Source organism: Notamacropus eugenii, chromosome 3, assembly GCF_028372415.1.
Source record: "Notamacropus eugenii isolate mMacEug1 chromosome 3, mMacEug1.pri_v2, whole genome shotgun sequence".
Lineage (NCBI taxonomy): Eukaryota > Metazoa > Chordata > Mammalia > Diprotodontia > Macropodidae > Notamacropus > Notamacropus eugenii.
Genome location: NC_092874.1, coordinates 303,535,578 through 303,550,368, shown reverse-complemented (window position 1 = coordinate 303,550,368; position 14,791 = coordinate 303,535,578). Strand labels below are relative to the sequence as shown.

The 14,791-nt window shown below is 50.3% G+C and overlaps 1 protein-coding gene across 6 annotated transcripts in view; it reads left to right on the top strand.

Annotated features, from left to right (window-relative positions):
* SHANK3 (SH3 and multiple ankyrin repeat domains 3) overlaps positions 1–14,791 on the top strand; it is a 69,954-nt gene that overhangs the window by 26,611 nt on the left and 28,552 nt on the right. For 4 of the 6 annotated variants that reach the window (XM_072596387.1, XM_072596389.1, XM_072596391.1 and 1 more), the window contains exons 17-20: positions 590–722; positions 2,025–2,105; positions 11,195–11,293; positions 13,817–13,906. In XM_072596387.1, coding sequence (XP_072452488.1) covers positions 590–722; positions 2,025–2,105; positions 11,195–11,293; positions 13,817–13,906 — 403 coding nt within the window. The remainder of the gene's footprint in view (positions 1–589; positions 723–2,024; positions 2,106–11,194; positions 11,294–13,816; positions 13,907–14,791) is intronic. The other 2 variants (XM_072596388.1, XM_072596392.1) reach the window with 2 other exon arrangements.

Here is a 14,791-nt window from a genome sequence, read left to right as displayed (position 1 = left end):
TCAAAAAAAGCAAAGCAAAGCAAAGCTTTGACTAGCTGATCTTTAAGGCCTTTTCCTTCTTTAAATTTATTATTCTATAATTCTAGCTCTTCCTTCTCCCAGCTCCCTGGCCACCATGACCCTGGGCCTCTTCCCACCACCCTTCTGTTCCTAGATCCCCAAGCCCATGACCCTCTCCACATCCCCAGCTATACCTTGACTCTCCTGTGGTTCCCCTCATCTTTAGCCCTTGCCTCTCCTAGCTCCCCTCTGCCATCACCTTGCTTCTCTCTCCACCCCCCTAGCCCTCACAACCCAAGCAGATTCCTGGGAGGAGGAAGGAGGTGTTGAGGATCATTCCAAGCTCCACCTCCCCACCCCCAGGGAGAGCAGGCCCAGGCTGGAAACTCCCCTGGGGTCAAATAGGTCCCTGAGGGACTGCTCTCTGATCTCAGGGAGCAGTGCCAGGGTGAGTGCTGATGGCCTCTTGTCAGAGTCAGGATCTGGGACTTTCAGCAGGCTAGGGAGGCCAATACCAGAGGACTGAGTACCAGGGTCAGCGAGGTCACCCCTCCCTCTCTTCCCTTCTTTGGGGTGAATCCATCCACAGGTGAACGGAGTGAACGTGGTGAAGGTTGGACACAAGCAGGTTGTGGCCTTGATCCGCCAGGGTGGGAACCGCTTGCTCATGAAGGTCGTGTCAGTGACAAGGAAACCGGAGGAAGAGGGGGCAAGGCGGAGAGGTGAGGGGGCCTTGATCGAAAGTATGGGGGGTATCTTGAGACCTGACAGAGTAGGGGAGTCTAGAAAGTAGAGGAAGGAGGTCAGGGGACTGGGAGAGCAGAGAGGGGAAGGGGAACCTAGGAATACTGAGCAGAGTAGGAGGTGAGAGAGGCTGAGAGAGCAGGGGAGGAGGGGAACCCTGAGGACTGAGAATAGAGGAAGGGCCCCAGGAGATGGAGGGAGCAGAAGGGGCTGGGAGTCTGGGGGCTGAGAATAGAGGAAAGGTACCAGGAGATGGAGGGGGCCGAGAGGGCGGGGAGCCTGGGGGGCTGAAAGCAGATGAGGGGGTTGAGGTGGTCTGGAGGAGTTCTCTGGAAAGGTGAGGAACGTCATAAGAAGGGAAAGCAAGAAGAAAAGGGGACTGGGGCTGTGTGTCCCCCAGTTTCTTTTCCTACGTGCCCTCTCCTTGTGTCCCCCCTTCTGGCGTCAGGCTCCCCGCCCTGGGGCGGAGGAATGGGGGGGGGTAGGGAGTCTCCGGCAGTGGTGGCAGCTGCCTGGAGGCCTGCGTTGCCGTAGCAACAGTGAGCGTTGAAGCCACCGTATTGGGGGGGGGAAGGGGAGGAGGCGGTACCTGAAGAGGAGAGGCATTTGTTTAGCATCGCGCTGCAGCTCAGGGCCTGGAAGGCTTTGGGAAGGGCCCCTTGGCTGGGCTGGGCATCCCCAAGCCCTGCGGAATTCCCCATCCCTGGGCTCCTCGCCCCACCCTTCCTCCGAAGCTTCTGGTGGGCTGGGCCTGTGGCGGGCTGAAGGGAGGAGCCCTGGCCTCCTTCTGGGGCAGGTATAGGCCCTGCAGAATCTGTGAGCTGGGCCCTGCCCTCTACTCCAACCTCTGACCTCATGGTACTGGTGTGCCCTCTTCCCTGAACACCCAGTCTGTTCCAGCCTCCTCAGCCACTCTCAGGGCAAGGGAATCAAGCTACCAGTGATTCCAGATGCTCAGAGCCTCCTGAGTCCCCTTGACTCTACCCTCAACCCTTGGGCTCTTGACCCCTGTGGGCTTCTCCCTCTGACCCCCTCAGAGTGCCTGAAATCCAAGGCTCCAGGAGTCCCTCTCTCCCCTCCCTCTTGGGCCCCAATCCCTCCCAACATCATGAAGAAGTTTGCCTCCAGCCGCAGCCTGAACAAGATCCTGGCTCAGTGTGACTCGTCCTCCCGTGAATACGAGGAGATTCAGGCTGTGGAGCGGAAGTGGCATCTGCACCTGGCCACCCCTCGGCTCCTGCTGCTGGACAGGAAGTCCAAGTCATCCCTCTTCCTTCCAGCCCCTCCGCCCCCCAAGAGGGCTCCCAGTACCACGCTGACTCTGCGCTCCAAGTCCATGACTGCTGAACTGGAGGAGCTGGGTGAGTGACGGTGGGGGCGACCTGGGGAGGATAGGGGCCCTGTGATTCCCGAGGGGAGGAGGGTTGGAGATAGAGGTTGGAATGGACAGATAAGCCAACAGAAGGGAGAGGGGGGTAGACCAGGGGAGAGGGCTGCTTGTTGGGGACAAGGGGAGTGTGAAGGATGAATGTCTGCATGTCAGGACTGCCTAGGGATGGGGACACAACAGAAATAGGGCTGGGATAGGCTTGGGAATGAGGGTGAATATGGAGACAAGGTCAGAGCAGGGCATATGGATGAGAAAGAGCCAGGGGATGAGAGTGAATATGAGGACAGGAATGGATCCAAGGATGGGGGTGGCTACTGGGCACGGACAGACAGGGGAATTGGGAATGGACATCAGGGTCCAAGGATAGCCTGGGGGGACAGATGTGGAGACTGGGGCAGACTAAGAAGTGCTGGGGAATGTGTGTGCAGGGATAGCTCAAAGGATGGGAATGGACTGGCAGGTGGGGTGGTTGGGGCAATCACCAAGTGCTGGTGGATTGGAGGGCTGGAAGCAGAGCACAGGAGTGGAGGTAATGTGAGAAGCCAACCAGAGGAATGAGGATGGATGTGGGGAAAGGGCCAGAACTAGGGATGCCAGAACTAGGCATGGGAATGGTTAATAGAAAGGCTGGGAAGGGAAATTTGGATGGAGGTTGGAGGACAGGGATGGCCAGGACAGATAGAATGGTTGGAGAATGAGGATGGAGGTGTGTATGCTGAAGGAGAAACTCCCTCTGTTTGGGCCAACTAGATGCTTTGGGAGCTATCACAGCTCAATATAAGGACAACTTCTTAGCACTCAGAGCTGTCTAACCCTGGATGCGCTGCTTTAGGAGGTGGCAAGTTATGTGTATCTATGCACTCACTAGATGTAGACCTTAAAGGTCATCAAGTTCAGCAGGGAAGAGGAGCTTGCCCAAAGCCACACAGGTGCTCTGTCGGAAGCCAAGATTCTACTCTTTGGATGGGAGGTTTGGACTAGTTGATGTCTGAGGCCCCAGCCTACAGTTCCGAGGCTCTGGGAGGTGGCGTATGGGGACAGACAGGGTGAGGATTTGTGTAGGCTTGGTCTCCTCAAAGAGAACCATCTGATGCCCAGGGTCCAAGGTGGGATGGGGAGGAATGCAACAGGAGTGTGGGTGGCTCATCTATGGTGGGAGTGAGGGCTCTGCTCTGGGCCTCCAGCTCAATATTTGGGAGAACAGGCCACACACACGCGTGAGTGGTATCTGTGGGTGCTGAGCGTCCAAGTCTGCGTCTCATCGTCTTTGCCTCTGTATCTCTATCTCTTTGTGTCTCTCTTTGTCTCGCTTTTTCTTTCCTTATTGGAATCCTCCCTTCATCCTTGGCCGATTAGATCATGAGGTGGATGTAACAGAGTTCCGAGGTCTGAGGTGAAGATAACGTGATTTAGTCACAAGGGGCCTTGAACTGTCGAGAGAGCTCAGTATGAGCCCCAGCTCTGCTACTAACTGTGTGACCTTGGTCAAGTCCCTAAACTTCTCTTGGCCTCTGTTTCATGATCTGTAAAATGGGCTATAGGAAAAAAGGCCTTTAAGGTCCCTAATCTATAGTCCTGTGATGCTTTAGACCATGTGAAAATCAAAGAGCTTCATCCAGATTAGTCTTTGGTCACACCCTGACTCACCCTGGCTACCTTTCACAGTTGCTATTAAATGAGGGGAGAGGTAGCAGCTGGGGCCCCAAGGGGTTGTCCTGGTGCAGAGTCTCGGTCATTTTTAGCTCTGCAGCCTGCCCCAGGGGCTTTGGGTTCTGGGGACTGAGCCATCCTGACCAGACTGATCTATGGTCCAGTGGCCAGTTGGTTCACTTTCACTAAGGGCTAGGCCCAGGTCCACTTGATAAACTGTACCATGGTCCACTCAGAAGGCAGCCTTCTGGATTTCTCTGGGGCTGAGTGACATGGGGAATTGCCCCTCATCACTCCAGGGCTGTTTCTGTCTAAAGAGCCTGGCCCATGACTCTAGAATGGAATTAAGGATAGAAATGGAACCCGGGTTAACTTAGGTCAGGTTCTTACCCTCAGGGGTAAAGGCTCCTACCCTGCACTACAGGATGGATGGCATAGCTCACTTCTCTGATGAGCATAAAGTGGCAGAGCTGGAAATATTTGTGATGGCCAGCTAGTCTAATCCCTATTCAAAGTGTGGCTCTTCTTCAGCATTCCCAAGCAGCCTTCTGGTTGATTTCCAAGATGTCTAGGCTTGGATCTCCCTGTTGCTCAAGGCAGTCCATTCCACTTTGGGACAGCTATGATTATTAGCATGGTTTTTATTACCCGAAGCCTAAATGGGTCCCTCTGGTACCCTCTGCTCCTGGTCCTGCCCTTTGTGGCCACACTGAATAAGCCTAATCTTTTTCACATTCCAGCCCCTCTGAGGCTTGGACAGTTCCCCCTGAACTTTTTCTTTTTCAGGTTGAATACCTTCAGTTCCTTCATCCATTAGTTAGTGGTCAGTATTCAGATATCCTGATAGACAGCCGTCTTCTCAAGGTTTTCAGTCCTGCTTCTACATCTATTCTAAAAGGTGATATCCAGAACTGAGGCTAATATTTCAGCTCTGGTCTGAGGAGAGCAGAGTTAAGAAAGGTAGTTACCTCCCTTGTGTTGGATGATGGATTTCTGTTACTGAGTGAATGAAAGCATTTATTAAGCACTTCCTATGTGCCAAGCACTGAGGATACAAATAGAAGGACTAGCTAGTCCAGTTCCTTTGCACAGGGAGCTCCCATTCTAATGGGGGAAGCAGCCAGCAAATAGATGGATTTCAGATTCAGGGCAGATGGAAAGGCCTGGGGAGCCTTAGAGTGCAGTGGCACAACTATTAATGTACCTTGAGAATACATGAGAACTTTACTGACTTCTTTTGACCCCCTTCTGACACTCCCTGCCCCAACCCTTTTCCCAGGAACCATCTGTCTAGCAAGCCTCCTTCATCTGGTATTTGGGAAGTTCATTTTTTTAACCCAAGTACAGGACTTTACATTGATCCCTATTGAATTTCACTGTGAATACTCTTGGGTCAGTGACCCTTGTCTTCTCTGGGTCTCATTTGTAAAATGAGGGAATTGGGCTCCATCTTCCTTTTAGTTTTAGGTCCTTTGAACTTGTTAACTTTAACCTTAGGTTCCATCCTGTCAAAATCTCCTGGAATCATGACTCCTCTGTCTGTGTTTTATTAATAATAGCACCCAACCTTCTGCCATATACAAATAACAGCCTATCTAGGCTATCATGAAAGTAACTAGGTAAAATGTCAAACAGAACAGGGCCAAGGACAGAGGCCTTTGGTACTCTACTGCAGATTATTGCCCAGACACCAGCACTTTCTCTCTGATAACTCATTGCAGTCCAAGGTTTGCAAAGTGTTTTGGTCAAAGTAGTCTGATGAGGCAGGGCAAGTGAGAAGTAGCATTCCCATTTTACAGTTAGGAAACTGAGGCATTGAGAAGGAGCATGTCTTGTCCTAGGCTGTGCGGGCTAATAAGCTTGAAATTGAGTCATGAGCTTCAGCCTCTTAACTCCAAGTCCATGTTCTTTTTTTTCCACTCTGCTGCCTCATTTTCCCAGCCAGTTCTTCTGTCTTTTGGTCAGAATGAGGTGTAGAATAGCAGGACCCCTTATCACTTCCCCACCCTCTTGAAAGATGAAATGATAAGTTGGGAGAGCCAAGAATTTATCAGCTTGAGAGAGAAGGAGGGAAAGGGGAGGAGAGAAGAAGAGAGGTGAAGAGAAGACGAAAAGAGGGCTCTGGGAGATGCCTTGGTGGTTGGAGTCTCTTGTCACTGTTGTAGTTAGTCTTGGCTGTGTCAGTTTTGTGATCTGTGCCAAGAACTTGTCATCCATTTCCTCCAGCTGACCTGGTGGCTTGGAGTTTGCCTTGAAAACTCTCTTCTGTCTTCTCTCTCTCTCTCTCTCTCTCTCTCTCTCTCTCTCTCTCTCTCTCTCTCTCTCTCTCTCTCTCTCTCTCTCACACACACACACACACGCACACACACACATATTCTCATACACATACACACACAATCCCCCCCCCCCCCTTGTTAGTACAGCTGCAATGAAATGATCTGGTGTTGATTTGGTTCATACATAGCATTTGTTTCTCTTACTTCAGCGCTGGTATTGAGGAAGGTCTTTAACACCTAACACTTGAATTTCATCCTCTTGCAGAGCAGGGTCTAACTTTGTTCTGGTCTTTAGCATCATGTTCAAAGGTACACAGAAGGTGCTTTATATGTTTATTGGATTGAATTTTAAGTCATATTTACCTTATTCATTCTACAGATATTTGTTAGGTGCTTACTGTGTGCCAGGCATGGAGACATCTTGATTAAAAAAGGGTCATCCTTATCCTGAGGGAATTTACATTCCAATAGAGGCCCTAGGATGTGGCCACAGGTATCAGTGAAGGTGGGATATACTGTAGGGGTGAAGGAGGGATCTAGTCCAAAGTCTCTAAGAACCTGGAAGGAGAAGGAGATTATATTCAGGTGGAGGGAGTAGGAGTGAACCTTAGGGTGCACTTGGAAGGAATATAAAGACTCTTACAGTGGAAGGAAGAGGAAGTACCCCTAGCCTCTTCTTGTGCAAGGTCAGCTTCTCCTGTGGTGCTGGAGTGATACCAAGTGTGAACCACCTGCCAGCTCTCACTCTGTGACTATCTGCATTTGCTTGTGTAGTGTGTATGTCTGTGTCCTTGTGAGGGCTCAGGTGTGTTTGAGGGTGGATGTCTCTGTGTACACTGTGTGCCTGTGTGCGTGGCATGGGGCAGTGGATGGAGCACTGGTCTTGGCATTAGGATGCCTGGGTTTGAATGCTGCCTCAGATGCTCACCATGCCCTCCTGGTGGAGTCATTGGCCCTCTAGCATTTCCATTTGCCCTTGAGGTTCCTTGAGGAGAGTACTTGGCAAACCTTACAGCATTCTAGCCATGTGAGGCACCATTCTTTACTTGGGTGGGAAGTTTTCAGGAAAGAAAGGGTTTTGATGGGCCAGGTCAGCCGTCCAGAGAGAAGTGTGTTAGCATTAGTGGGCAGCCAGGAGGAGGGGCTAGTTGGTGGTGTCAGAGGTTATGGAGAGGTCAAGGATGAGGTCTGAACTAAGACCCCTTGGCCTGGTGCTTGGACTCCTGGGGACTTTAGAGTGAAACAGATTGAACAGTGTTGGGATCAGAAGCCAAATTGTACAAGGCCAAGGAGAGAGTGGGCAGTGAGTAGGTCAAGGAAAGTTGTCTTGATGGGAGAGAATGAGGGATGGTATGATTGTGGGAAAGCTTGTGACAGAAGGGAGCCCAAAAATGAGGTGAGGTCAGGGATAAAGAAAGGACAAGGAAAAGTGTGGGTAAATGGATGGAGGGGACAAGGAGAGAGATTGGCCTTGGACCAGAGGATGCACCCCACTCCCTCCGAGGCAAGAAAAGAGGCAGAACCAAATTCCATTTGGACTCTGCCTCTTAGCACCTGTGTGACCTTGGGCAAGTCCATTAACTTCTCTGAGAATCAGTTTTCTCCTTTGTAAAATGGGAATTTCCAAGTCCTGAGCCATAACACATGTGGCGATTTGGGGGTATAGAGGAGATGCTCAGCCCTAAATAAGTGACTTCCTAATGAGGACAAATTGATTAATTTCTGAATTCCAAGGATAAACAACATGGCAACAAGGGCTTTCCCATTGGACTTGAACAAGGAACGTTTGCTATCCTCTTTGTTATGCTCTGGACTTAGAGAAGCCTAGGGCTTGGTCCTGGGCCTGGCTCTTGCCTGATCCCCCTCTTTTCTCAGGCCTGGGCCTGCTCTACTGGCTGATCCAGGAGAAAGTGGTGGAACTTGCCTCCTTTGTTCCCCACCCCCATTTCTCCCCCCCAGGCTTTCTTTCTCTCTCTTCTTTCCAGGGGGAGTCTAAGGGTCCATGTTCTCTTGTGCTCCTGGCATAGAAGTGGAAGAGGCCACAGATCTCAGACATGTCCTCATAACTTTGAGGCTCTCTGGAACTGTCTTTTTCCTCAGCCACCACACTTCTGCTTGCCTTTGTATAGAGTTACTTTGCTTAAAATTCTAAAGATGATTCATTAACTAGTCCAAGGGTTTCCCTTCCAAACTTGCTCCTTAAAAACCTATATAGTTGTGGAGTGGGGGCTCAGCCTTTTCTCTCCAGTGTGTGCACATGGGTGTGTTTGTGTATGTGAATGTGTGTGGGTGTGCATCTCCTTTGTGTTTACTTCTAGAGTGGTTTGCTCATGCCCCTCTCACCTAGGGTCCTTCCTGAGCCTCTCAAACACCATCTGTCCACAATCAGGGATGGGCCATTGAAGGAATGCTGAAAGGGAGGAGGGGGTGCTAAAGGATGGGGGTTAGGGTGGTAGAGGAGGGGGTAAGGTGCCAAAGGCATACAATGGGGTGCTAAAGGATGGGGGATAGGGTGCTAGAGGAGGGGGAATGGCTGCTAAAAGAGGGAGGTTGGGTGCTATAGAAGGGGGGATGGGTTGCTAAAGGATAGGGGAAAATATACTGGGGGATGAGGTGTTAGAGGAGGGGGGAGTGAGGGCTAAAAGAAGGGGGACAAGAGAGGGCTGGGGGTGGGAGTACAAGAAGAAGGGGGTAGGGAATTGGGGAGAATCTTAAGGATGGGGAATAGTGGGCTGGGGTCCCAAGGGACTGAGGGAGGAAGATTGCCTCTCACCCCCTGTACTGTTTCTTGATTCCAAGCCTCAATTCGGAGGAGGAAAGGGGGTGAGTCACCTGCTTGTAAGGAACCCATGGCCCTCCAGGACTTGCAGCTCTCCCTACCCAGATTCCCACTCCCATCTTTTCCCCATCCTTGCATAATCCCCACCCCCATTGTTCCCCCATCCCCTGCCCCTGGGGTCCATATTGCCACCTCCCCCCTAGTTCCCTCTATGGAAAACTGTAGGACTTTTGCTTTCTTCTTTTGGAAGCAATTTTAGACTGGGGTCTAGACATCCATGCCCCTCAGTGGTCCTTTCATCCTGCCCCTCCTGCCCTCCCTTGAGGAGAGGAGACAACTATCTTCAGTCCCTCTGAGGGTTCATCCAAAGCCTCTCCCACAGCCCAATGGCACAGGCTTATACTACAACCAGAGAGACTAAGGAGGGACGGTAGGAAAGACTGTTGAGTACTGTGACCCTCATGGGAGTGAACCTTATTTGCCTGGTAGAAACAAAGGAGGCAGGCTTTGAAAGACCATCAAGCCTAGTCCCCTCATTCTATAGATGAGGAAACTGAGGCCCAGAGAGAAGTAACTTGCCTAAAGCAACATAATTAGCTTATTGTAGAACTGATACCAGAATGGAATTCTAGACCAGTGACCTTTGTATTGTACAGTGAGTTAGAAAAGACAGCTTCTGGAAGGACCAGAGATGTGCCCTTTGCTTCAATAATTTTCATGACAGGGGGCTCACTACCTATAAGATAAAACCCTGAACTATGATTGGACAGCTTCGGTTTTCCTTACGTTGAGCCTCAATCTGCTGTCATCCTCCTGTTCCTGGCTCTTCGTTTTGGGGCCAAGCAGAATGTGGCTAATCTCACAAACACATGACAGCTCTTTAAACCTCTGGAAACAGGTGTCACTTGGTCGTTTCTTCTCTAGGCTAAATGCCTCTAGTTTCCTTAACCCGTAGAATGGTCTCTAGTGCTTCTGCCATTTTGATGACCTCCTTTGGACATACTCCAGGTTGCCAGACTCCCTTAAAAATGATTCAGTGCCTTGACCTGAGGGTAGTGCTCCTCTAGACAGTCTGACCAGAAGCCAACGCGATGTTTGTTGTTGTTGCTGATGATGATGAGGCTCGAGGCCAAGTTAGTTTTTGAGCCATTGCTTGGCTGCCATGTTGCACTGATGACAGTGAGGTCTCCAGCCTTTTGTTGTTGTTCAGTCATGTCTGACTCTTTGTGGCCCCATGTTCCGTACTGTCTAGGGCTTTACTTGGCAAATATGTTGGAGTAGTTTGCTATTTCATTCTCCAGCTCATTTTACAGATGAGTAAACTGAGGCGGACTCGGTTAAGTGACTTGCCCAGGGTCACACAGTTAGTATCTGAGACCATTTTGGCAGTCAGGTCTTCCTGACTCCAGGTGCAGTGCTCTAGCCACCGAGCCACCTAGCTGCCTCTATTACCTATGGACTTTATCTAGTCACATCTTCATTTTGTATTTGTGCATTTGAATTTCGGGACCAAAGCATAGGTCTTTGCATATATCTGAATTACATTTCACCTTCTTGCTTCTGTCTTATCATTCACACCCATGTGGGTCTTTTCATTGGGAATGGGAACTCTTCCATTCTACTTTGCGCTGCCATTTGTAAATTTGAGAAGCATGCCACCGGTACCTTCACGTGAGTTACTGAGAAGCATTTGAAATAGCAGACAGTTAAGAAAACTTGATTCGAATTTGCCTGACACCTAGTCATTAATTATTGCTCTTGGGATCTGGCCATTCCATGGGTTCAGAAGCCACCTGGGACAATCGTTCAGCGTGCATTTTCATCTTGTTCACATGTCTATCGTGAGAGTCTCTGTCAGATGCTTTGCTGAAATGCAGGCAGCCTCCATTTATACTGCTTCCTAGATTGTGTAACACTGTCAAGAGGGGACGCTGTTAGTGAGGCACAACCAGATGGCTTTCAGATGACCCCATGCTACCTCTAGGTGATTGCAGTTTCCCTTTCTAATGGCTCATGATCTATCCCTCGAATGCTGTAATGCTTCTAACATTTTGCCAGGAATGAATGTCAGGCTCCATGACAAGCCTCTAGGTGACATTTTTCTTCCTCATTTGAGGATCTGGTTAACATCAGACCATGTTAAGCCCTGTGGCACCTGTCTCCTTTTCTTTCCTGACCCTGTGCCATAATCCTTTCTGCAAAGTCTCTGAGTCCCCTGGCTCTGGGCCCTGAGCCTGGGGTGTGTTCAGAGCAGCTGAATCCTGCACCCTTCCTCCCCACAAGGAGCAAGCCTCCCGGGCCTCAGCCTCCTTCCCCATGTGTGTCTTGCTGTAACTTTCTGCTTCTGTTCCATAGCTCCAGCTGCCACAAGGGAGTCTGGTGCCTCCATCCCTGCAGCCCCGATGAACGATCACCAGATGGTGGGAGGGGGACGTGACCTCAGCCCCTACACAGGTTACTCCTCAAGGCTCATTCATCCATTCACTGCCATTCATTTGGTCCATCTTTACTGAACTCCTGCTTTGTGCAGAACCCTGCCTGTCTGAGACCCCAAGGGAGATGCAAAGACAGATATATGAGCCCTGAGTCCTTCCCATAGCACAAGGCTTCATTAGGGAGCCAAGATCCATGTAGGCACAACTCAGTAATAGGACAGACTGAACCAAGGACCAGGACTCTGGGGGAGGATGGGGTGTTGTGAGTACAGAGGAGAGGGATGTCAGTGGGAGCTACCTGCTGGACAGGCAGGGTTTAGGCCAGTCAAGTGATAGAACAGAACATGTTGCCCATCCTCCTGGAGGCCACCTTCCCCTCCAGCATCCGAATGCCTCCCATATCCCACTGATGGGACTCAGGTTTCCCCCGAGAAGGTGTGTAGAGGAAGTCTGGGGTTTTTGAGCACCATCTGGTGACAGACATAAAAGACACCATGGAAAGCCATGCCAGCCCACGGCCGGCCTCCCAGCTCTGCCTGTCTTCTCCTCTTATTTAGGCTTCTTGTGGCTGGCCTTCTCCCTAGAAGAGGGCATAAGGAAGAGCATCCTCGCTGCTCTTCTTGGGCTGTGATTCCAAGGGTCAGAATCATAGGCTTAGGGTAAGGGCCCTTGGAGAAATCGTAGAATCCTGAATTTGGACCCGGAAGGGACCCCAGAGGTTGTCAGATCCAACCCCCTTCATTTTACAGATGAGAAAACTGGGGCCCGGAGAGAATAAAGGACTTTCCTAAGGTCAAATAACTAGTAAGGGGGACTAAGGCAGAATTCAAACTCAGATCTTCCTTCCTCCAAGGTTAATGCTGAGGCCAATGTACCTGGCCTTACCTGAATAGGAACCTAGATCTACAGCTCGCCACCTCATTTCACAGATGAGAAAACTGAGCTGAGGACAGTGGAAAGGCATGCCCAAAGTCACACAGGTTGTATTACCTGGGCCCTACTTGAAGAATTGTAGCAACAGGCATCCCAAGGCAACCCCACATCGATCATTTCTAAAGTTTTTTGGTCCCCAGCCAGGTTAGACCAGCAGTTCCACTTACCTTTAACCTCATCCCTTATGGTCAGTGAGCTCTATTGGGTGTTCCCAGACATGACACCCCTTAAATAACCCCTCAGATCATAATATTCAAGCTGGAATAGATTTTAGAGACCATTAAGTGCAATTCCTTCACTTTTCAGTTGAGGAAACTGGGGCCCTCAATGACTTGTTCATTGTCAGTGGAATTTGGACTCAGGTCTTCTGACCACCCAGAATGCTCTCTATAACATTCATTCTAGACTTTGTAGGACTGAGGATTGAAAGGGTACTTCCTGACCCATGGTCTCAGGAACCATGCACCGTTAGTAACATTCCCAAGATAGGTCCATCTCCACTAATGCCTCCTCTTCCACCAGTAGGTCTTGGAGACAAAGGAACATTTTCACATGATCCAGCTTTCAGAAGTGGGAGTGAGTAGATGTGCTGGAGGGACCAGAGTGGACTCAGTTTGGTCTGAGTGGAGGGTGTGACTTAGGAATCTGAGGGTTACAGTGGCCTCAGGCAGACTGGTGCTGGATTGTGAGGAGTCTTGAATGTCTAACAGAGAAATATGGATTTTTTCCTATAGACTGGGCAGCCTTAGGTGGTTCCTGAGGACTGCAGAAGGGATTGGGGGCATGGTCAGAGCCCACAGGGCAGGGACTAGTGATCATTTTGTCTTTGTATCCTCAGAATCAACACCAGTGCCTTGCACATATGAGAGACTTAATAAATGCTTGTCGAATGAAGGAATGAATGAATGATAGCTGGGTCTATCATAGAAACTGGGAAGTTAAAAGAGGCTAGTTTGCTGAGAAAGAGAAATTCAGTTTTGAGTATGTTGAGTTTGAGGTCATAATGGGAGCTCAAGGTGTAGGTGGCCAACAGTAGCTGGAAATGTAGGTAAAGTAGTTGCTGTGACCTTCTCTTTCCCCTCGTCAAGACACATAGCAAGATGTGCAGACTTGAGCGTTGGCCACCTGGAGGTGATAGTGGAAGCCGGGAGACAGCTTCCAGATGGTGGCTTTCTGCTCCAACCCACTCAATGGTTTAATTCATTTAATAACTTCCACTATTTTGTGTTATTAAAAATAAATCTTTTTTAAAATTAAAGATGTAACTTTAAATAGTATTGACCTGTACTGCCAGTAATTTTTTGAGGCTGTATGTTAAGGGTACTGGGGCCCAAGGTACAAGTTGGTACCTTTCTCCCTACTGCTGAACTGTTACAAGATATCCTTCCATAGCAGTCCTGGTTAGGATGCTCCTTTGTAACTTGGCCTACTTACCTGAGCTCAGCACCAACCCCCTCCAGCCTGCTTCCCTCAGCTGCCTGCGCCTCTCTCTTCTCTGAGGAGAGAGTCCTTTCTGTGACTGCTTCCTGCTCATCACAGGGATGGCCTTAGGTTGCCCTTCCAACCTCCCTGCCCTCAGAGCTCCTCTTCCTTTCTCCACATGAGGCAGAAGAGAAAAGAGAAAGCCACGCCTTCCTGGGGCGCCTTGCAGCCGAGAGCACCAAAGCCCCCACGCCAGCTTACCCCCAGTCTGCCCGAGGTAATTTTCCTCTCTCGTTTCCCCCCTCCAGGCTTCTACCTGCTGGGAAGCTGCTGGCTTATTGCCTAACAAAACTGCTTCCTTCTTTGGCTGTGCTTCCTTTAGACTCCAGGGTCTTTAGCTAGCTGCAAGGATTCTTCCAGGGCCTGTACCTCTAGTACATGATGGAGCTTTCTGAACAAAACTTAGAAAAAAGTAGCTTCATTACTACTAGCCTTGGACCTTGTCCCTGATGGGGACCCTGAGGCTGGGAGCTTACCCCTGAGGGGGGATTCCTTTCCTGTGTCCCACCTTCTCTAGGGAGTGGTGCTTCCTGAGGGTCCAGCTCCATGTACCCCATTGCCTTTGGTGAGGTGGGAGGGAGGAGAGCTGGGCTGCTCCCCACCCCAGGGTGCCCAGGACTGAAGTGGGGAGGGGAGATCTTGCAGTAGGACCAACAGAATGTCTTACAGGGGAGTGCCTGGCACAGAGCATACCCTTAATAAAATCCTTGTTTGTTCGATTGGTTGATGGAACGAAAGGTTCAAGATGGGGATACCCCTGAGGTCATGAGAGTTTAGATCCCAAAAGGGACCCTTATGGGAGTTAGGAGGATTTGGGAAAAGCTGTGATCTGTGGGGACAGCTGCTCAAAGTCTCCAGCAGACCTGGGAGGGCCCGGCAAAAGACAGGCTGCCAGAGCTGGTCAGTCACCTTCCTACCTGGCATGGGATGTTTCTGGTGTGTACTGGCCCCAGGACCTGGGCTCCTGGAAAGACTGAGGGTGAGATGGGGGAGGAGGCTGATTTTGGGGTTGGTGGCAGTGGGGTGGGGAGGGGAATGCAGGAAGTGATGCCAAGACCAAGCAAAAACCTTTTGGTGGGGTGTCCACGAAGCTGGGTAAGGC